The following is a 21,821-nucleotide window of genomic DNA, read 5'->3' as shown; positions in this document are numbered from 1 at the left end:
CCATATCTTCTCTTCTCTTCTCTTCTCTTCTCTTCTCTTCTCTTCTCTTCTCTTCTCTTCTCTTCTCTTCTCTTCTCTTCTCTTCTCTTCTCCTCCTCTCCTCTCCTCTCCTCTCCTCTCCTCTCCTCTCCTCTCCTCTCCTCTCCTCTCCTCTCCTCTCCTCTCCTCTTCTCCTCTCCTACCCTACCCTACCCTACCCTACCCTACCCTACCCTACCCTACCCTACCCTACTCTACCTTACCCTACCCTACTCTACTCTATTTCTATAATTCTACTTAGATTTTGTCCAAATCTACAGAGAAACTCCCTGTAGGCAAGACCTACACCAGAAGGGAGCAGTCTCCCTACAGAGCTTGTGGGTTCACCCTCTCGGCCAGAAGAAGCTGAACAAATTGTCTTTTGAGGTTGGTCTAGATGAGGGGACTCCAATCATGGCAAGTTTAAGACTCACAGACTTCAACTCCCAAAATTCCCCAGCTAGCATCGCTCCCAGACATGTCAAACACAAGGCCCGGGGGCCAGATCCGGCCCGCGAAGTGGTTTTATGCGGCCCACGAAGCCATCCTGGAAACAGTGAGGGAACGGCCCCCACTGCCTTGGCCCCGGCCCAGAGACCCTCCTTCTGCCAGAGACCCTCAGATCTGTCCCACTCCTGCCCAGGCCCCCATAGGCCCCCTTGATGCCAACGATGTAGAGCTGGCCATGCCCACCCAGTAGGCCATACACACTCTAGCCACGCCCACCCAGTAGGCCATGCCTACCCTGGCCACACCCACCGAGCCCCCTGAGTGCAACCGCCATGCTGATGCGGCCCTCAGTGAAATTGAGTTTGACACCCCTCTACCCAATCGATCTCCAACCTTTCCGACTTGACAGACCAGTGGAAGCGGGGAGGGGGGGAGGGAGAGAGAGGTGATGCACCCGCTTCCCTGGCCCAGTTCTGAACGGGCTACGGTCCGGCACTGGACCGTGGCTCAGGGGTTAGGGACCCCTGGTCTAGATGATCCTCATGGTCCCTTCCACACTGGGCATTAAGCACCAGACCTGATTGCCTTCTTAGGTTAAACACGGCCTATGTTCTCCAAGCACAGAATTTACCTTTTATTGACCTGAGTTGAGTTTTGAATGAACCTTTATTGTCAAAGTACAACCATGTACACATTGAGATTGGCTGAGCCTCCCTTCGTGCCCCCACCCCCAACTCACAGTGACAAACAAACCCTCGATCTTATTACACCATGTGAGCTAATTGCACACAACACACCGGCTTCGCAAGTCAATCATGCATAAAGTTTATAAAATTATTTCCCATTCAAAAGCCTGACAGCCCACGGATAAAAGCTGTTCTTCAGCCTGTTGGTGCGGCTGGCTATACTCCTGTATCTCCTACCGGATGGTAGGAGAGTAAAGAAATACTGTCCAGGATGTGAGTTGTCCCTGAGAATTTTCCTCACTCTTCCAAGGCAGCGAGCCCTGGCAAGGTCATCCAGTGGTGTCAGGGAACAGCCCACGATGTCTTGTGCTGTGCTCACCACCCTCTGTATTATCTTCCTATCCGCAGCTGTCAGCCCAGCATAACCAAACCACAATACCATACGAGAGGACGCTCTCTATAGTAGACCGGTAAAAGAGGGTCATTAGCCGTTGTTCTACCCTGTTTTTCCACAAGACCCTGAGGAAGTGGAGTCTCTGTTGGGCCTTTCTGGCCACCTGGGTTGTATTGACTTTCCAGGTCAGATCTTCACAGAGGTAGACTCCCAGGAATTTAAAGGAGGAAACTCTCTCCACACAGCCCCCCCCCATGTAAAGTGGGGCAGGTTCCTCTCTTTTCCTCCGGAAGTCTAGCACCATCTCCTTCGTCTTGCCGATGTTCAGGTGTTGTTCTCTAAACACTATAGTTTTTGCACACACACCCGTACGCTGTTTCATCTCCACCTGCAATAAGACCCACTACGGTGGTATCATCTGTGAACTTAATGATCGCAGTGGATGGGTCAGACGATACACAATCGTATGTGTACAGTGAGTACAGATAGGGGCTAAGCACGCAGCCCTGTGGCGAGCCCTTGCAAAGCTTCAGGGGGGTGGACAAAGCAGAGCTGACCCTCACTGTTTGTAACCGATCCCTAAGAAAGTCTTGAATCCAATTTAATTTTAATTTAATTTTAATTTAATAACATTTATATACCGCCCTTCTCCCTGAGGACTCAGGGCGGTTCACAGGGCAGAATAAAATAACCAATACAAACATTAAAAACAGATTAAACAATTGCCCTAGTTAAAAACAATATAATACAACGCTAAAAACCCCCAGAACAATTAAAAAACAAAAAATAAAACAACCCCAACACTCCCCCTCAGGCTAGGCCGGCTTGTACAAACAAAAATGTCTTGAGATCGCGGCGAAAGGAGCGAAGATCGGGCGCCATCCGGAGCTCTACCGGTAGCTGATTCCACAGCTGATTCCACAGCTCCGGAGCGCCCACAGAGAAGGATCTCCCCCTGGGGGCCACCAATCGACACTCTCTGATCGGTGGCACCCTGAGGAGGCCCTCTCTGTGGGAACGCACAGGGCGCAGGGAGCTTGATGCCGGCAGCAGATGTTCCCTAAGGTACTCCGGCCCCATGCCATGGAGTGCTTTGAATACCGTTACCAGTACCTTGAATCTCACCCGGAGATTCAGATGGAGGGGGAAAAATTCAAGTCACTCAGCTTTTCAATAAGGATGCTTGGCAGAATAGTGTTGAAAGCCAAGCTATAATCAATGACAAGCATCCTGACGTAGCTTCCAGGTTTCTCGAGATGACTTGCTACAGAATGTAGAGCAGTAGCTATGGCATCCTCTGTTGACCTGTTCCCCCTGTAGGCAAACTGATGTTTGTCAAAGTCCGGTGGGAGGCATGTCCTAAGCAGGTGTTGGAGAACCAGTCTTTCGAAGCATTTCATCACTGCAGACGTTAATGCCACAGGTCTAGTGTCATTCAGGCACTCAATTGTGGTTTTCTTGGGGACCGGGACAATGGTAGCTGCTTTCAAGCACGATGGTACACATGCTGTTTGCAAGGAGATGTTAAAAATCCTTGTCAGGACCCCTGCTAATTGATCGGCACAATTCCTGACCACTGTCCCCAGCACCCCATCTGGGCCTGCGGCTCTGCTGGGATTCACAGCCTTCAATACAGCTCTCACTTGGTGTTCACACAGGGTGAGTGGCTGAGAGTCAGAAGGCCGGCCAGCAGAGGCTACGGGGTCTGGTCTTTTAACCTCGTAGCGGGCGAAGAAGATATTCAGCTCCTCTGCCAACGAGGCATAGGTAGCTCGACCTGTTGTGTAAACTGGCCTTTACCAATTGCCAGGATGTATAGAATAGAATAAAAAATGCCCATGAAACCTCACACCCATTAGGGGTGTTTTACTGGGGGTGGAGGGGGCAGAGGGAGTGCCATCGGCCTTCCCTGCCATTTGGGGAATTCTAAGGGGAATCAAACCCATGCCAGCCTGGCAGCCTCCAGTGCACCAGACTGGGCTCTGGGCTCTGCTTCCATCTCAATGGAGTCAGCACTTCCTCTGCCAGTGTGACATCACAGCCTCTTCCAGGCGGCACCCCAATGCCACTGTGATGCACACAGCTCTGTTCTGACCAGTTCCACTGATTGCTGAGCCAGCTCCCCCCCCCCGCTGAGTCAGTGCTGGCCCTCGCTGCCTAGGCAGCTAAGGGAGGGCCTGGGCATGCCTGCCCCCTTCAGCCCAGCTGCCCCACACCCCATGGCTAGAGGGCTCTTCACAGACAGCATCCAAGATGTTGGCAAGGCACTCGGCTTGGAGGGGGGGCTGCTCTGCCAGCTGATCCGCTCCCCAGATTACAACCTGTTCCCCAACTCAGCTGTTTTTGAGAGCAACTTCATTCAGGTTCGGGGGGGGGGCAGGCCCAGGAGGAGGGCCGGGCCGGGGGCTGTGCCAAAGATGCCCACTTAGCCTTCTGCCTTCACCATTGGGCAGAGATGATGGGGGGCGCAGCTGGCTGCCTCTTCTGCTGGGCACGCCACTGGGAAGCTTTGGGCTGTGAGGAGGGTACCCTTGCCCGTTGCGCCCCCTGGTGGGAACAAGGGGGTGGCTGGATTTGACGAAAATAGATTGACTCAATCCAGGCGAGTATGGCCCTTTAATTAACTTGGGTGGGCGGGAAATGGTTTCCACAGGTCACAAAGAAGGGGAAACAGATGGAAATCACCCACACACCCACCATTGTGACTCTGGCAGTGACCTCCTCGGATCCCTGCCTCCCTCTCCCCAATGTGCTCCTGATGGCCAATCACAAGGCCCCGCTTGGGAGGCTCCACGCCGGCGGCCGCCAGCTGTCCCAGATGGACCTAACCAGGTGACGTTGGCCCAGGATCAGGAGGGAGAGACCTTGGCCCAGGCCTGTCTCCACCTGGGCTGGATCAGGAGGGGAAGCAGGCCAGCACCGGAGAGGCTTGGGCTGCCCCGGGGCACCTCCCCACAGCCAGCGAAGGAGGAACTCGGCCAGATGTGGTCCCAGGTTGCCTCACACATGCAGCTCAAGGGCTGGGTGTGTGGACACCGCCCAGAGCCTCGTTTTGGGCAGCCTGAAGTCCCTACTGGGGCATGGCATGGCATGGCATGTGTGCCCAGGGTTCCTGGCATGAATCCTTTCCTGGGTTTCTCCAATAAACCAAAAGTGGTTGTGGGGAGCAGAATTTTGAGACTTGGGAGGTGTCTCGTTTGGGGGGGGGGCGCTGCAGGCAAAAGGGAGCAACCAAAGGGGTCTTGCCCATCTCCCAGCCCTGCCCCACCCCCACCCGAGCTTCTGGCCCAGCCTGTCCTTGACTGCCTCTGTTGCTTTGCCCAGGCTGCTCCCCCTCCGCTACGTCCAGCTCTCTGTCCACAGCGCCTCCCAGTACATTTTGCGTGTCCAGACGGTGACCAAGAAGGTGTATTACCTGCAGCTGCACCACAAGCATCCAGAGGCCGTCTTTGCGCTCTGGAGCTCCCTGATCAACATCCTGCACAACGGCCTCTCCACCACCACCAAGGACCCGGCCATCCCCATCCACCACTGCCTGGTCTCCAGCCGTAGCAGCAGTGCCTCCAGCATCAGCCCCGTGGCCGAGGTATGCGGCCCCCTCAGCGCCAATCAGAGTAGAGCGGGAAGGGACCTTGGAGGTCTTCCAGTCCAACCCTCTGCTCAAGCAGGAGACCCTATGCCCATGGTGGCAAGCCTATGGCACCCGTGCCACAGGTGGCATGCAGAACCCTCTCTGTGGGCACGTGCACCATTGCCCCAGTTCTAGGCCTTTAGCTTGGTTTTATAAAACCTTTCTGCTGTAGGCCTCCACCGCCGTGTGCAAAAAAAGAGAAAAGGTTCAATCAATCAATCAATTTCAACTTCTCGCGGGGAAAAAAAAGATCTCGCACAGTTGGAATCGATTGATTGAACTTTTTAGTCCCACCCATCTGCCGTTACCACCGCAGCCACGCCCACTCAATGGGCCACTCCCACCCAATGGGCCACACCCACCCAATGGGCCACGCCCACCTGGCACCCGATGATACATAACTGGGTTTTGGGTTGCAGTTTTGGCACTCGGTCTCTAAAAGGTCCGCCATCACTGCCCTAGGCCATTCCAGACAGGGGACTGTCCAGTCTCTTGTTAAAAATCTCAGGTGTTGGAGCACTCATAACTTCTGGAGGCAGCTTCTCTACCTCTGGCTGATTGTCCTCACTGTCAGGAAGTTTCCCCTTAGTTCCAGGTTGCTTCTCTCCTGGATTAGTTTCCATCCGTTGTTTCTCGTCTTGCCTTCTGGTGCTTTGGAAAATAAATTGCCCCCCCCTTCTTTGCAGCAGCCCCTCAAATACTGGAAGACGGATATCATGTCACCGCCTGGTCCTTCTTTTCTTTAGACTGGCCATAGCCAACTCCTGCAACCCTACTTCATATGTTTTAGCCTCCAGCCTTTTGATCATCTTAGTTGCTCTTCTCTGCACCCTTTCCAAAGTCTCAACATCTTTTTTGTAATGTGGTGACCAAGCCTGGGTGCGGGATTCCAGAGGTGGTCTTACTAAGGCTTTATAAATCGGTACTAATACTCAGCCGAAGGGCCACTCTGGGGAGGCCACAGGAGAAGGTGCAGCTGGTTGCAGCGGCTGCCCCGAGAGGCAGCTCTGACAATGTCCCTGCAGAGGGTGGATGGCTTGCCAGGAGCCAACGGCGGGAGAAGGGTGCTCTGAAGGCCAGCCAGATGCCCTCCTCTCTCTGGCTGCATGCAGAGACTTTTGGTTTCAGAGAGCGTTCCGGAAGAATCTCTCTCACCCAACCATCTAGAGCCATCCTGCCAGCATGGCACCAGTTTGGGGGGAGGGGGGGGTCCTTGGTGCTCTCTGAGCTCGGTGGGGGTTTTGCAGACTTTTCATGACCCTACTATGTAACATCATCAGTGCATAAAGGGAGAGGGGTGGTGGCTTTATATACAAGCCTTGTCAGTGTTGGTGGGAGTGGCCTTGCTTACCCTTAAGATTGTTCGTCTGTTCCTTGATTGGGGTATAAACAAACCCTGTTTCCTTCAAGCACTGATGATCTTCCCTAGTTGGGTCGTGAAATGTCTGCAAGGAAACAGCCCAGTTCAGAGAGCACCGAGGACCCCCCCCCCCGGTTCAACCCTGAGCTACGAAGGGCCCCTTCCTCAGCTGGGCCCCCATCTCCATAACGAGACAGGCTGGTCCTGGCCGCTGCTGAGCTACGCCCACACTCAGCTGAATCCAGCCTGGCTTTGGCTGCCACCTTCCTTTCCACCTCACAGGGATGGGATTGCAGCTGGGGTGGGGGATCTGTAGCACTTTGGGGGAGCAGGGCATCGGTTACTCCTCCCTGGGCTCATGGAATGAGGGGGGGTGTCTCCATGTAACATCAACTTCTTGTTTCCCCCCCCCCCCAGCACTCTGAGACGGTGATGAGGAGCCCAGGGGTAATAATGGGAGTGGGCAGGAAGGTGTCGGGCGTCACCACCCAGTTCTCCCCAAGACCCAAGCAAAATCTGGAAAAGACCAGGAGGTAAGTGGGCTGATCAGCCAGCCGCCCCCCCCCGCCCTCCCTCCCCGGTCAGTTTGGGGCAGGTTCAAACCTCTGATTTGCATAGACTTCTCTCCTGAGCTGCTATCTGCAGACTTCATGCTAAAGTTTGTTTAGGGTTTTCTTGCTCATCTGGGCCAACAGTTTAGGGAAAGGTAGATATAAGGCAGGTTCAGGCGGAATGCCGGACACCCTGCTGGGGACAAGAGTGCTTCGACAGGGCAGTCTCCCCCCCCCCATCCCGAGAGCTGGAGGTCTCCGAACAGAAGCTGGACTCCCCTTTATCGGAGATTTTTCTTTATTTTTCTTACCGAAGTTGCTTTAAACTGAATTTACATCCGGAGCGGCAGGAGAGGGCCCACCTGTCCGAGAAGGGCCCTTCAGAAGCCGTGGGAGTGGGCCATCCTGAGAAGGAGGCATTGGGGGGGTAGCCAGGGGCGGGTACAGACAGACACCCTGCAAATGCACACCTTCTGAGCAAAATTGGTGAGGGTCAACCTACCCCCTCCCGCAGGACGAGCTTTGGCGAAGGAAGCCCCCTCTGACGGTCCCTGTGGCAATCTCCCCCCCCCGGTGGGTGGGGCCGAGGGGGGCCGGGGGTTGCCCGGAGGGTCCCCGTCCTGACCCGCCCTGCCTCTCCTCCTGCGCCAGAGTCTCCTTCCAAGCGCAGCGGCAGCAGCGCAGCCTGGACAGCTCGTCGGGACCCTCCAGCGACGCTAAAGGTGAGCGCTGCCCCCCAGGACTCCGGGCGGCGGGGGAGGCGGCGGGGGAGGCGACGGGGCCCTCTTTTTTGCCGGGCGGCGCCCGCGTCCCGGCGCGCCCGGCAGTGGCCCAGGAGAGCAGCCCGGGGGCGCCCCAAAGCAGCGGCCCGGAACCCCCCCCTCTGCCCGCCCGAGGCCGACCCCCGCCTCCTGCTCTGCTCTGCTCTGCCCGGCAGTTCTCTTCTACGACGCGCCGCCGCCGCTGGTGTGCGCGCGGTGCCGGGGGCGGCTGCCCAGGAGCGAGCCGCGGAAGCCCGCCGACTCGGACCCGGAGCTGGCGCCCTGGATGGACCGGAGGGTGCACGGCCTCTGGCAGCAGGAGACGCCCACCTGGCAGCAGCCCCTCTGCCGGCTCAGCAGCCTCGCCGCCGCCGGCTGGAAATAGGCCGGGCCGGGACCCCGGCGGGGGCGGACGGGACGCCGGGACACGCCGCCGCCGCCGCCGCCCAAGCGGGTCGAGAAGCGCCTGGCAGGGCCAAAGCGCAAAAGGATCAATAAAGCTACCGGCTGGACCCGACCCAGGTGTGGCGCCCGCTGGCCGAGGAGGATGCGCGAGGGGCGGACGCGGGGACAGCGCCGCCCGGGCCTGGATCGGGGCCGCGGAGGGCCGAGGCGACGGGGAGGGGCCCCGGGCAGGCCCTGCCGGAGGACACGGGCACGGCCAAAGGGGGTGGGGTGGGGCGGGGGGCTTCTAATACCCCTCTAGCCTTCCTCCTACCCGCCCCCCAGCCTCTTCTGTCCCCCCATCCGCGGGAAACGGCATCCCGACTGTTGAGGGGAGCCCTCGGAGTGGGCTGGGGTCCCACCAAGCCCCCCCCACCCGTGTCAGGGCTCCCTCCTTTGCCCAGAGCAGGTGGCAGTTCCCACCAAGGGGGCAGACCCCCACCTCTCCGGGGGCTGCTTTGGGGGGCGAAGCTGGGGCTGAGATGGGGGGCTCCATCCAGAGCTTAACCCAGAAGATGGGGAGGAAGAAACAATCTGGGGGACCAGGAGGGGGCTCGGCTAGGGAGCCTGGCTTTGGAGGCAAGGGCTGAGCGACACCCCCCCCCCCCCAGATGAAGGAGTCAAAATTTGGGGAAGGGCGGCTGAAAGGGGAAGATCTGTTTCCCCATGACTGGAAAAGCCCTCCTGGCCATAGCCTCCCCCCCTTCCCCTCCAGCCCCCTCCCGGTAATCCGAAGGAAGGTCCCGCCAACTTAGGGGCAAGGTCGAAGCCAGGCCTGACGTCTGCTTGCTGGGGTGCTCAAAGCAGTTAGGACCCCCACTGAGGATGGGGCAGTCTGGAGGTCAGAAGTGCCCTCCTTTGCCAAGTGCCAGCCTGCCATAAACGGGGGGGGGGCGTGTGAGGAGGGGCGGGAGCCAGGGGGACCGAAATGAAGCTTTGGCGCTCACCGTGCCCAGGCCAAGGGTGGGTGGGAAGCAGAATGTGTCGCTCTAGACCAGCCCGCTTTTGCCGGGAGGGTTGCCAAAACAACTTCTCTGAAGGTTAACTGGACAAAGGGGAGACAACAGTCGCAGGGTGTGCGTGCCTGGGAAGCTTCCCCCCCCCACACACAAAACCTCGGTTCTGGCTCTGAACTTCTGTAACCGCCTGGCTTTTAGTAAAAGTATTCTTTTCGCTTCCAATGGAGTGGAGAGCCTTGCTTGCCAAGAGGACCCGGCTGGGGCAGGGCTGGCCGCTGCATCTTTGGGTGGGCGACCGAGGGAGGCCCCTGTGGGAAGGGACATGGGTTCCCCCGCCTTTGCTGTGGGAACTTAACCAGCAAAACGGTCGACTGCTGGCCACTTTCTAAACCAGGGGCCTTCAAACGTGGCCCTTTGATGACTTGTGGACTTCAACTCCCAGAATTCCTCAGCTGCAGGCATGGATAGATAGATGACAGAGAGAGAGAGGGGGAGAGAGAGAGAGAGAGAGAGAGAGAGAGAGAGAGAGAGAGCGGGGGGAGGGAGGGAGGGAGGGAGAGAGAGACGGGGGGGGGGAAATATATTTATTTACATATAGTTATATGTTGAGGACTTTCTATACATTGAAATGTCAATGGCAGCCATTAACAACAATAGGCTTCCTGGGTCAGTTCCCCCCTTCCCCCCCCCGTAGCTTTTCTTGGTAGCCCCTCCTTTCCTTTAGGCAAATGGCAAGTTCAGGCAGTCCTCGACTTGCAACCATTCATTTAATGGCTGTTCAAAATGACAGCAGCAGTGAAAAAAGTGACGTGTCACTTTTTCACACATATGACCGTTGCTGCATCCCTGCGGTCACGTGATCAAAATTCAGACTCTCGGAAACGCTCGTATTTATGACGGTCGCAGCGTCCCGGGATCAAGTGATCCACTTTGGGGACCGTCTGACAAGCAAAGTCCATGGGGGAGCCAGATTCACTTAAAAACCGTGTGACTTAACAACTGCAATGATTTATTTAAACCCGGTGGCGAGAAAGCTAGTAAAATGGGGCAAAATTCACTTAGCCATCGCCTCGCTTAGCAACGGATATTGCGGGCTCAGTGGTGGTCGTACGTCCAGGGCCCCCAGCACGAGGCCCTTCAGCCGGACGAAGGGGAGGCCGGAGAGGGCGGCTTTAATGCATTGTGCAGCTTTTGCAGCTGGGCTGTGGGGTCCAGCCGGCCCCCTCCCCACTCCAGCTGTGTGGGGGATGCCGGGGGGGGGAGTTATGCTGGCTCAGCTCCAAGGGCCCCTCCTGGCTTTTGGAAGCAACCCTGTGGTTCTGGAAGGGGGTGGGGGGAGAAAGAGCCCCCAGGCCCTTCCGCACAAGGCGCTGCCCGTGGGCCAGGAAGGTCACCCAGCCCCTCTGGCTTTTCTTCAGCTGGCAGCCTCCCTCCTCCATTCAGGCATCTGGATCGCAGAAGACGGTCCCCAGCCGTTCCCACAAGCTACTCCGGGCGTCTCTTCCTGGCCACCCTCCCCGTCCTCAGGCTGGAATCTCCAGACGTGGCAGGCTGGGTCAGGCAGGGCCGTGGCAGGCTGGGCGAGGCCTCCTCCTGCAGCCTCAGAAACAGACCCCCCCCCGTTCTCCCTCTTCCCTTTCTCTGTCTAGGGCAGGTTGGGTCACTTCACAGGTGCATTCCAGCGTTTGCCCCTTTCCCGCCTCTGCCTTCTCCTGAAAGTCTCCATGGTTTTAGCAGAAAACCAGCTCAGAATCAGAACAGACCTGGAAGGGACCCGGGAGGTCTTCCAGTCCGCTCAAGCAGGAGACCCCAGGCCATTCCTGACAAGTGGCTGTCCCGTCTCTCCTTAAAAACCTCCCTCCAGTGATGTTGCGCTCACAGCCTCTGAAGGGAAGCCGGTCCACTGGTTAATGGTCCTCACGCTCAGGAAGTTTCTCCTTAGTTCCAGGTTGCTTCTCTCCTTGACGAGTTTCCATCCGTTGCCTCCTGTCCTGCCTTCTGACGCTTTGGAGAATAGCTTGACACCCCCCCCTTCTTCTTCTTTGGGGCAGCCCCTCAAATACTGGAAGGCTGCTATCATGTCACCCCTGTTTCTTCTTTTCTCTAGACCAGCCAAAAGCAAACCCTGCATCCGTTGTTCTTGGTGTGTTTTAGTCTCCAGACCTTTAACCATCTTTTAATCGGCCCCTCCTGCCTCTCCCCGCTACAGGAGATTCGTCTATGGGGAGTGGGGACAGGGTCAGAAACCCCCCCACCCCCTTCCCCTCTCCTCACCTTTCACTTGGAGCTAATGTTGGGGTGGTTTTCGGGCTTGCTGGTGTGCAGTTCCTAGAATCCCGAAACAGCACATCTGGAGCACATCAGGTTGGGGGAAGCTGCCCCACCTCCTTGAGGGAGAGCATTTATCTCCCACGCTTTCTCCAGCTTTGGCACAAACAGGCTGCGGAGCATCCAAAGGCAAAGGCTTGTGCTGCCTTCTGGAGGGGGTGAGGGGTGGAGATGCTCTCCCCCGGGAGGCCGCCGGGACCTCTGGCGACTCGGCTTCAGGGCTCACTTTTGTTCTTGCCTCTCCCAAAGACGCTGTTCCAAAAGGCAACCGGATGCTCTCGGGTTTTTTCCTAGAAGATGTTTTGCTTCTTCAGTTCTTCCTGGACGAGACGCGAAATGTTTTAGGGGAAAACGGCAAAAAAGTCCAGTTGACTTTTGGAAAAGCGCTTTTGGGACAAGCTGGAGGAGAGAGGCTCCGCACGGACATCTGCTCTCGCCTCCTTCCAGTTAGAGGAGGGGCCCAGAGAGGAACCCCCGGGGGGGGGCTCTTTCTCCGTGCCCTCCTTAACTGTTTAGCTGCTGGGCTCTTTCTCCAGGAGGGGAGGGGGCAAAGAATTGGTGGGGGGAGTGTTCCTGTTGCCCCTGGTTTTCATGATGGAGTCCAGGTAGTCCTCAGTTTACAACCGTCGATTTAATGACTATTCAAAGGTACAACAGCACTGAAAAAAGGGACTTATGACCGTTTTCCACATTTACGACCGCTGCAGCATCCCCGTGGTCACGTGATCCAAATTCAGAGGCTTGGCAACTGACTCCTATTTATGACGGTCGCAATGTCCAGGGATCATGTGATCAGCGTTTCTGACCTTCTGACCCGCAAAATCAATGGGGAAGTCAGGTTCGCCGGACAACCAGGTCACTAACTTAACAATTGCAGTGGTTCACTTAACGACTGTGTCAAGAAAGACTGCAAAATGGGGCAAAACTCGCTTAACGACTGCCTGGCTTAGCCATGGAAATTTCTGCTTAATTGTGATTGTGAGTCAGGGACCGCTTGTAGTCCTCCTGGAGAGTCCTGGCCTCGTGAAGTGGTGCTGATACCCCCAAAAGAGGCTCTCCCCCAATTCACCCCCCCCACACACACCCCCCCAAACCTGCAGCTAGTGAGCCAGTCTGGCTTGGACTCTTTCAGGAGACGCTGTGCCCATGTTCAGAGGCAGCTGGACAGACTGGACCAAGGCACGGACGTGGGCAGGGGGCTGAGCAGGCTGTTTCAAGCACCCACCTCCACTTGCCCGGCCCACCCCACCGCGTCCTGCTCCCCCCCCCAGGCAGAGGGCCAAGGAGTTGGCCTCTCAGCAGGAGGGGGAAAAGAGCTGGGAAAATCCATCCATCTTTAGCTGAACTTGTCCCACCTTAACGCTGCCAGGACAGCCCAGCTGTTCCCAAAGCCGAATCAAGCAGCACATCTTCAGCTGGACCCTTTCTGGCTTCAGAGGCTGCCCAGAGTCCAGCTGTTGTGCAGTTACACTGCAGCAGTGTTTCTCAGCCGAGGTGACTGGACTTCAATGCCCAGAATTCCCCAGCCAGCATTTAAGTCCGCCCACTGGCAGTGGCCTCCTTGCACTAGCAAGAAGGGCATCTGGCTGGATAAAACGGGGTGTGTTCGCGCTGCGCATTCTTGTTTGGGGCTTACATAAGCCGTGGAGTTGTGTTTTGAGCAGAGGTTTTGTGAACTGGCAACTCAAAGTGCAGCATTCCTGCTCTTCTCCCGCCAAGTAGAATTGGAAGAATTTTATCGGCAGGAGGAGGCAGCTGAGCTGGGTGCCTTGGCCAGAGAACTGGACCTCCTTCGCCCTTTCTAGGGTGGGGGCTGCGGGGGTGGGGGCAAGGTCTCTCTCTGGAGCAAGGAGAAACGCTGAGCTGACTCTCCCAAGAGGCCAATAAGGAAGATAGAAATACATAAACAAACGAATAAATCCAAGCACCGTGTCATGGGATGGGCTGCTTGCAATTGTGTGTTTGAATGTTTTATTAGTTTATGAAAATATAAAATGCAGAGTTACAAAGAAAAATGAAAATAATGGGAAAGGGGGAAGAGAAAAAGAAAAGAATGGGGGTGCTTGCAATTGTGATGCGCAGTCGAGCATGGCTGACGTGGCTCCCCAAAGACCCCTGCCCCCCTTCTCTCCCCCTCCCGTTTTCTTAGCAGGGATCCGAACGCAGGCGTGGCAGGCCATGGGAGGCCTGGCAGCAGAAGGCTGGGTGGGTCTCCTGCCAGCAGGTCCCGGTGCCAAAGACGGGGGGGGGGGCGTTTCCCACTCTGCCCCTCTCTCCCCCTCCCCCTTTTTTGTGCACACAGAACCCCCGCCCGCCCTCCTTGCCAAGTCAGGAAGAGCTGGAAAGGCTCCCCTCCTGTTCGGCGGGCTGCCTCCCTCGCTGGAGATGGGCTCTTGGGGGGGGGGTTTGCCTGAAGAGGAAGGGTGCTCTGAAGGGAGCTTGTGGTGGGCCGAGGGGGAGGGGTGAAGCCCTGAGCAGATCAAGGGTCCCGGAGCAGCTCTGCCCAGAGTGGCCTTCCAAAGGGCAGCCGCCCCTTCGTTCCCCCTCCCTTAAGAGGGCAGGGCCTGATGTCAGGCCCCCAAGGAGGGTTTCAGGCAGATTCTGCCCTGCGAACGCCTCCACTTTTCTCCTGCATGCAGGGGGTCCCTGACTTACAATCATTCGTTTAGTGACCATCCAAAGTTACAACAGCACTGAAAAAGTGACTTGTTTTTCACCCTTAGAACTACTGCAGCATCCCCACGGTCATGTGAGCAACATCCAGAGGCTTAGCAACTGGCATGTCTTTATGACGGTTGCAGCGTCCCAAGGGGGCGGGACTGAGCTCGCTCTGAGCCCCCCCCCACAAGGCCTCTGCTGGCTGGTCCGTCTTTTGCTGCTGCGATGGCTCACTGGCTCATCTTGAATGGCTCAGAACAGTTTAGTTCTCGGCCGGGGCAGGGGGCATATACAGTTGGTGTGTGTGTGTGTGTGTGTGTGCGCCCGCATGAGAAGTTTCAAGGCAGCACCTGTTTCTGTGCAACATCTGTACTCTTCTCCTCTTTATGGGTATTGTGGATGCAAGATGTGTAAAAATGGGTGAGGTTTTCATTGTGTGCTGGCAGCTGTGTGTTTTTGACCCCTTGCTTGGGGGTCTGATTCAGGGTCTCCAGGAAAGCCAGAGGACCACTGGCACAATAGTTCCAGAATGAAGGGATTTTGAAACAAGCTTGCAATATTTTGTTGCCTTGGGTTGCTCTAGGGCTGCCACCTTCCTTAGGCTTGCTCGAGAGTAAACCCCATCAGACTGCCTGGACCTCTGGGGACGATTTGTCCAAAAGAGCTGCTGAGTCCCCTTCCATGACTGAAAACAACCAGGAGGCCCCCCCAGCAATGTGTGTGCTGCAGCTCTTTGAAGAGAAGGAAGCTAAAACAGCAGCTTTGACCGCTTAAAGTTGTGAATATTTTACATAGTTAGAATTGCTCACAGAAGAACCAGCTACTACGGCCATCTGGGCCGCCTCCACAAGAGACAATAAACTGTGGATACTGCAAAGGCTTCTGGCCTACGGATTGTTTGCAGCGCCAGATGCTGTTTGCCTCCCCGATGGAGAAGGCGGGGGGGGGGGAGCGCTCTGCCTGGCTTAATATCCGTGGCACCAGGTTGGCCAGGATGGCTAGAAATGGGCTGCTCTAGACTGCTTTGATGCAGCCTCCAGATTCTTGATATACAAACAGGCTTCGACTTATGAGCACAGTTTTCTGTTGCTAAGCGAGGCAGTTGTTAAGTGAGTTTTGCCACCTGGGAAGGGAGAGAACTCTGCATCCTGACATTTGGAAGGAAACTACGGCTGACTAGAGGGTGGCGGATGAGGAGCAAGGGTGGTGCTGGTGGGATTCGCAGGCTGATCCCCGTTCCTTCATTGATCCCTCCTCGCTTGAGGGCAGCTCCGGAGGGACAGTCCGAGAGGAGCTTCTGCACCTCCACCTGAAGCACAAACGCAAAAAAACCTGACCTCAGTTAAGAACCGTCTGAGAGGGAAGATGAACAATATTAGCCCATCAGTTCATCTCTAAGCCGGGAGAGACGTGATCCAAGAGGAGATCATCGCTCTCTTGATGGGACTTCAGAAAGAGATCCTCTGATCCTCGGAGAGGGAAATTTGGGTCCCGGGGCTGAGTGCCTGTGGCGATCCTCAGTCTCCCAGAGGTCGTGGCTGTCCCAAGGGGGCTTTTGCAAGAGGCAAAAGACGTTTCTTCAGCTCAGAAGGGAAGAAGCTTCTTGGAGGAGGAGCGAAATGTCTTCAAGGAAAAACAAACCCAGTTGCCTTTTGAAAAAGCACCTCTGGGCCGCAGGGCTAAACGCAATACAGTTTTTCGATACAATTTTGATATATTGACAAGGCACCTCAGGGCCTTGCCCTCCCCCTTCACACCGGTCACCTGGGGCGCACCAAAGAGCCAGTCAGCCTGATGGGCAGTTTTGCAGGCCACAAATGGTTTAAGCAGCATGCAGGAAATGTCTCCTCCCCCCCCCCCGTCACCCTTGCACAGTGACACTCCGGCTCACCCCAAATGTCAAATAGAGTGGGAGCCCCCACCCCACCCTTGGAGAATACAGTGGGCACATGCTGTGCCGTTTGGGGGCGTCTCTCGTTTTGAAAAGCCTGACTTTGGGCTGCCTGTCCTGGGGAAGGGGAGGGGGACGGTGTGGGGGTGAATGTGGAAATGGGGGCTCTTCAGCCAACCTCCTTTCCACTTCCCCGCCCCCACGGGGCTCCCGATGAGCAGCCGCGATCGCAGGGAGTTGGCGGAGGGGACCGCCCCGTCGGAGCTCCGGGTGGGGGGAGGGGGCGGCACCGATAGCTGCCCGGGAGGGGCGGGGGCAGGCCGGCTTATAAAGCCCGGGGAAGCCGCTCCTCTCTTCTTCTCTCTGCTTCGGCTGCCCGGCTTGCTCTCCTCCCGGCGCCGCGTTACCGGTGAGTGGCTCCGTCCTCTTCCCACGCCTCGCGCCTCCCGCGGGTGGAGCTCGGGGGACGAGTAGGAGGACCCGCTTTTTCTTCGCGAAGCCTCCCGCTTTCGGGGCATGGCAGCCAGCCTCCCCCACCCCCCCGTTTGGGTCCCCGAGTGGCCAGCAGCAGAGGCTTGCCGTGGGGAGGGGGCAGCTGCGACCTCCAGCGCGCAGCCCGCACTAGCCGCCAAGCCCGGCCAAGAGGCCGGCGCGCTCGGCTTGACGGCGGGGGGGCTCTTCCTTGGCTTTCCCAGGTGCAGAGCACCCTCCTCCGCCCCACCTCTCCCAACACCCCCAACGAGGAAGATCGGGGAGACGCATTTGGGGGGGGGGCGCCAGAGCGAGCCTTGGTTCCTACCAGATGGACGGAACTCAGCCCTTCCTGCCTGGAAGGGGGCTTCGCTGGCGGAAGAGCCGATCCCCTCCCGAGAGCCTCGCTGGAGCGGGGCTGTTCGAGGCTGCGCCCCTCCGGACACCCGGCGGTCCAGTTCCCGGCCCCTTCTGCCCACGTCCCTAGTTGCCAGCCCCAGATCAACTCCCGTTGGGGCTCCGCCAGCCAGCGGCTGCACCTCAGCACCTCGGGGAGAACCACGGGCGGGCTCTCGGACCCGAGTGGGACGGTTCGCCTCCGCCAGCTGTCGCCCCCGCCGTCCAGCCGCAGCCGACCCACCGCGGGCGTTTAGACTCGGTTGGCCTCTGCTCTGCCCCGGCCTCTACTTTGGCGGGGGGAGGGGCCGCGCCTCCCGGCAGCCAATCTACGCGCCGAGGGTGGGGGGCTCGGCTGAGCCGTGTAGGCGCTGGCGGGTGGGGTGGGGGAGCAGCGGGATGCGTGGCCCGGGATCGGCGCGTCTGTGGAGGCGCTGGGGTGGGGTGGGGTGGGGGGTGGAGGACCGGGCGGGGCAGGCAGCGAGATCGGGAAGACGATCCTTTCCTATGGGAAAGGAAGAGTCCCACGCGCGCGCACACACGTTTTTGTTTTAATGCCTTGGATTCTGTGTCGACGCCTGGCAATTACCAGGCCAAAGAGAAGCATTTTTTCCTTTTTCACAAAGATGCAAGGCCACACCCACGATTTGCCCTCCAAAAGATTCAGTACACAAGCTGGCTGCGTGACAACTTGAATAAGTTAAAAAGATATCCATTCCATGCTCTTGCTAGTGCTGGAATGCAACTAGAGAAGTTCACGCTGCATTTTTCATCTGTTGCTCAGGACTCCGATCCACCCCCCCCCCGTTCCTTTCTTACATCCAACCTCATCTTTCAATGGAGATGTGCACATAGCTGAGACTGCCCACCCCTTTACTTGACATCCATGTCAATATGTGTGTGTGTGTGTGTGTACACGCATATACGCCCTTCCTCATGCAGAGAATATAATACGAGGAGTGTTCCAACATCCTCACACTTGCTTATTTGGGGGAGAAAAAAAATCCCATAATTTAGCAACAGTTTCTGTGTACGAGTTGTCACATATAAGACTGTGTGCATCAAGGTCCCACGGCAGCCAAGCGAAGGGCAGTTGAAATAAAAGATGGTTAAAGCGTGGAATTATATCGGTGATCTCAGCTGAGCATTTTTCGGTAGTCCGCAGGAGTGCAGAAAAAAATCAGTTGCTGTCACACCTGGACAGGTAAGTTTAGAGTGAAGGAAAGAAATGGAGACAGGTGACCCTTTCCCATAATTCGAATGAGGGCAGGAAGGATGTAAAAGGAGTTTTGGGAAATGTCATTTAATGCACTTAGAGCCGTATAGGCTATTTCACTCTATCACCAAAGGGCGTTGCATGTTTTTTTCAGACCACCTTAGTTAGGTTTGAGATACTAAATGCATGCAGGAGCATCGATTAGAAATGATAAAATTGTGGGCAATTTCTGAAAACCGACAGAGTACGAGATTTGTAGCTGGGGGTCTTTAAGGCTCTCCGAGTTTGGTTGTTTTCTTGCAGACATTTCATGACCCAACTAGGTAACATTGTCAGCGCTAGCCGGTCATGAAATCTGTGCAAGAAAACCACGGAGCTAAGAGAAGCCTGGAAAACTGACTCAAAGATAGTGTGGAATTGGATTTCCTAGGTTACTGAATTACATATACAGAGTTGGGCTCAGAGGCAGCAGAAATAAAAGTGCGTAGATAAAACGAAGTTTCGTCTGGAGCCTTACGGAGGTCTGCAGGTGCTTCCTTTTCACGACTCTTCCTTGTTGCCACCTAAGAGTCAGGAGTAAACCAGGAGGTTCTTGATTACAGCTGTGGCAGCTTTTGCACGGATTGAAATAACTTTCCGCAGTTGGGATTTGCACAGTGGGCTCACGTTGTATTCTCTGAATGAGGAAGGGCCTGTACACGTGAACGTTTAGTTGCATTTCATCACTAGGAAGGCCCAAAGGGGTTTTTTTAATGTGTGAAAGCTGCAATGCTTGCACAGTGAATCTTTGGGCGGGCAAATCATGGGTGTTGCCTTGCATCTTTGTAAAAAGAGAAAAATAATTCTTTTTTTTTTTCCCCTGGTCATTGCCAGGCGTCAACACAGAGTCCAGGGTATTAAAACAAAAAACGTGAGTTTGTGTGCGCGCGCGTGTGCCCTTCCCAGAGAAAAGGGTCGCCTTCCCTCTCCCACAGACCCAGCTCAACATGCGTGTGTTGGTGCATGGAGTTTGCAACCTTTTGTGTGTGAAGCCCAAGGGAAACGGGGCGCATTCAGCCTCGAAGTGATGAGAAAAATGACACACACACCCAGCCCAGAAGCAGCCCCTCTTTTGATCTGGGCAATCTCTGAGATTGCCGTATCCCAGTTTTGATTTTCCACCCGCAACAAAATCCCTGCAAGGCCCGGTGGGTGGTTGGGGGGCACCCACCTTTCCTTCCCAAGGAGGCGTCCCCTCCCCATCCTCCCCCTCCCCTCCCTTCACGCCTGCTCTTTCTTTCTGCAGCTTTGAAGAACCAGAGGATGGCCAATTTCAGCCTTGGCCTCTTACTTGGCCTGGTGCTTGCGCCCTTCACAGCCAGTGAGTGACCTCTCCCTCCAACCTGCAGGGAAGACCCCTGTAACCAAAAGAGGGGAGGGGGATCTCCCATTTCTCTTATGAGTCCTACAGCTCAATCTCCGGAGCGGTAGGGGGGAACACAAAGCCAACCTGTGGGTGTTGGGGGCCTCACCCGTTTCCTGTCCTCGCAGATGCCCAGGCTGACCCCTGCCCCAGCGGCTGGCTGGCCTACAACGGCCACTGCTATGGTTACTTTGAACAGGAGGTGACCTGGCAACAGGCGGAGGTGAGTCAGGGTAGGGGAGGGCCCCCCCCGGCTGGGATTGGGCCCTCTGCATTGGGGGTTGGGCGGTGGCACTGCCAGGGGTTGAGCCTGCAGCGGTGCCAGGGGAAGGCAGCAACTGTGAGGAACTGCAGCTTCTCTATGCCACGGTGGGCTCCCCACCGCCCACCGAACCAGAACTTAAGAGTTTGAGCGAAGGGGCTGGAGGGCCCATAAGCTGCCAGGCAGGGAAACACAAGTGTCCACTGGGAAGATGAACTGCTGCCCGCTTGACCTCAAGGGTTGAGGGGTCACTGGGCGGTTTGCAGCCTCTGGCAATTTTCGCTTTAACCATAGTCACTTTAAGATGGGTGGACTTCAACTCCCAGAATTCCCCAGCCGGCATGGTTGAAACCCGCTGCTGTTGTGCCACCCCAAGGCCAGGCCGCCGGCTTCCTCTGCAGCCTCTCTGCCTCTCTCCGCCTCCAGGCCTTCTGCCAAAGCCACAATGGCCACCTGGCCTCCATCCAGACCCGTGAGGAGCACCAAGCCGTGTCCAGCTTCCTGCAAAAGGCTCAGTGGTGGGAGCACGAGGACGTGTGGCTGGGGCTCTTCCTTCCATCCCACGTGAGTGACCGGGGTGGTGGCTTGTGGCGGCCCTGCTCCTTCCCCAAGTGACCAGTCTCGATGTCCTTTAGAGCCAGACCTGGACTTGGGTGGACGGCTCCCCCGTGGGCTACACAGCCTGGGAGAAACATTACCGCCGCACCTGGGACTCTTGTGCCGCCCTGGATGACTCTTACGGTAAGGGCCAGCGTGCAGGGGAGTGGGCTCCACTCTGGACCGTGCAGACCCTCCCTCGGAATGAGGCTCTGTGCTGATCTGTGGAACTCCCTGCCTCAAGGAATTCTACTGAAATAGGGCAAAAGGATTTCCATTTGATCGGTCTCTGAAGACCCCCTCCCAGTTCCCAAAACCTGAGGGGGGGACTGCGCTATACCATAACTTATGACCACAGATCAGCCCAAAATTTCTGTTGCTAAGCAAGACAGCTGTTAAGTGAGTTTTGTTCTACTGGACTACTTTTCTTATCAGTCGTTAAGTGAATCCGGCATCCCCATGGACTTTGCTGGTCAGAAAGTGGCAAAAGGGGATCACACTATCCCGAGACGCTGCAACTGTCATAAATACGAGTCAGTTGCCAAGCGTCCGAATTCTGATCATGTGACCGCAAGGAATGCTGCAACGGTCATAAGTGTGAAAAACGGTCGTACGTCACTTTCTTTCAGTGCCATTGTAGCTGTTCTAAGTCGAGGACTACCTGTACCTGAAGCCCCCAGCCCCACTTCTTGACCCACAGGTTTAGTACGTGGCAGGTTGGAAGCAGCTTTGTCTTGGTCAGCACAGCCTGTGCCCAACTGGCTCCTGTGAAAAAGGGGAGGCCAGAAGCCACGTTGGGCACAAAGCGGGGGCCCCTTTGCCAGCTGCAGACACCCCCGAGGCTCAGAAGCCTCCTTAAAGTGGGGGGATGCTGGGGGGGCTGGGCAGGAGGATTGCCCGATGCTCAAAGGAGCCTCCCGGGGGGGGCATCGCTGCACGAAGGCTGGCACGATGCAAGAGGACGAAATTTGCAGGCGCCCATTCACAGGTGATTAAAGGCCAACTGGCAGCCGAGGGTCCACCCGGGCTTAGCGAGGGACCCTTCCCAGGAAAGCCGGCTGGCAGCCCCCTCACCAGACCTGATCCCCCCCTTTTCTTTCCAGGGTTCCTGCTGTGGGACGACGAATCCTGCTACGACCGGAACCCCTTCCTCTGCAAGAGCTTGGCGGCTGCCCCACAGGGAGGCCAGGCCTGAATCTGCCTCATCGCCCCCCAGGAAAAAGCCCAGAGCTGCCCCTCCCCCTCCCCCCCAGGCCTGTCTCTCCACAACGCCTGCCTCACAATAAACATTTTCTGAGCAAAGGATCTCACAATTCACTGCTTTGGGGCTGCTGCACTTTTTTTGG

The 21,821-nt window shown here is 56.6% G+C and overlaps 2 protein-coding genes across 2 annotated transcripts; both read left to right on the top strand.

Annotated features, from left to right (window-relative positions):
* Positions 1-3,731: 3,731 nt before the first annotated feature.
* On the top strand, positions 3,732-8,279 carry GARIN1A (golgi associated RAB2 interactor 1A; the record flags this gene model as incomplete). Its single annotated transcript, XM_083365408.1, has 6 exons — positions 3,732-3,911; positions 4,202-4,380; positions 4,873-5,134; positions 6,957-7,072; positions 7,407-7,517; positions 7,831-8,279. 6 exons carry the CDS (start codon positions 3,732-3,734, stop codon positions 8,234-8,236), a joined length of 1,254 nt encoding a protein of 417 aa, XP_083221534.1. The 3' UTR covers positions 8,237-8,279.
* Positions 8,280-16,504: 8,225 nt separating this feature from the next.
* LOC310642102 (rheacalcin-1-like) lies at positions 16,505-21,780 on the top strand. Its single transcript, XM_083365527.1, has 6 exons — positions 16,505-16,540; positions 19,500-19,574; positions 19,745-19,839; positions 20,305-20,442; positions 20,514-20,619; positions 21,579-21,780. The coding sequence occupies exons 2-6, from the start codon at positions 19,517-19,519 to the stop codon at positions 21,668-21,670; spliced, it is 489 nt and encodes a 162-aa protein (XP_083221653.1). The 5' UTR covers positions 16,505-16,540; positions 19,500-19,516; the 3' UTR covers positions 21,671-21,780.
* The last annotated feature ends 41 nt before the right edge of the window (positions 21,781-21,821 follow it).

The sequence above is a fragment of the Vipera ursinii genome (assembly GCF_947247035.1).
Source record: "Vipera ursinii genome assembly, chromosome: 6".
Taxonomy (NCBI): Eukaryota; Metazoa; Chordata; class Lepidosauria; order Squamata; family Viperidae; genus Vipera; species Vipera ursinii.
The sequence above is the reverse complement of the archived record's forward strand: the minus strand, read 5'-3'. Positions and strand labels throughout refer to the sequence as shown.

What these genes read in the sequence shown, in the direction of transcription:
- LOC310642102 (XM_083365527.1), top strand. Translation starts at nt 19,517, where the DNA reads ATGGCCAATTTCAGCCTTGGCCTCTTACTTGGCCTGGTGCTTGCGCCC. An exon ending in GGCTCTTCCTTCCATCCCAC is followed by an intron (nt 20,443 to 20,513) that starts GTGAGTGACCGG and finishes GATGTCCTTTAG; the next exon opens with AGCCAGACCTGGACTTGGGT. An exon ending in CGCCCTGGATGACTCTTACG is followed by an intron (nt 20,620 to 21,578) that starts GTAAGGGCCAGC and finishes TTTTCTTTCCAG; the next exon opens with GGTTCCTGCTGTGGGACGAC.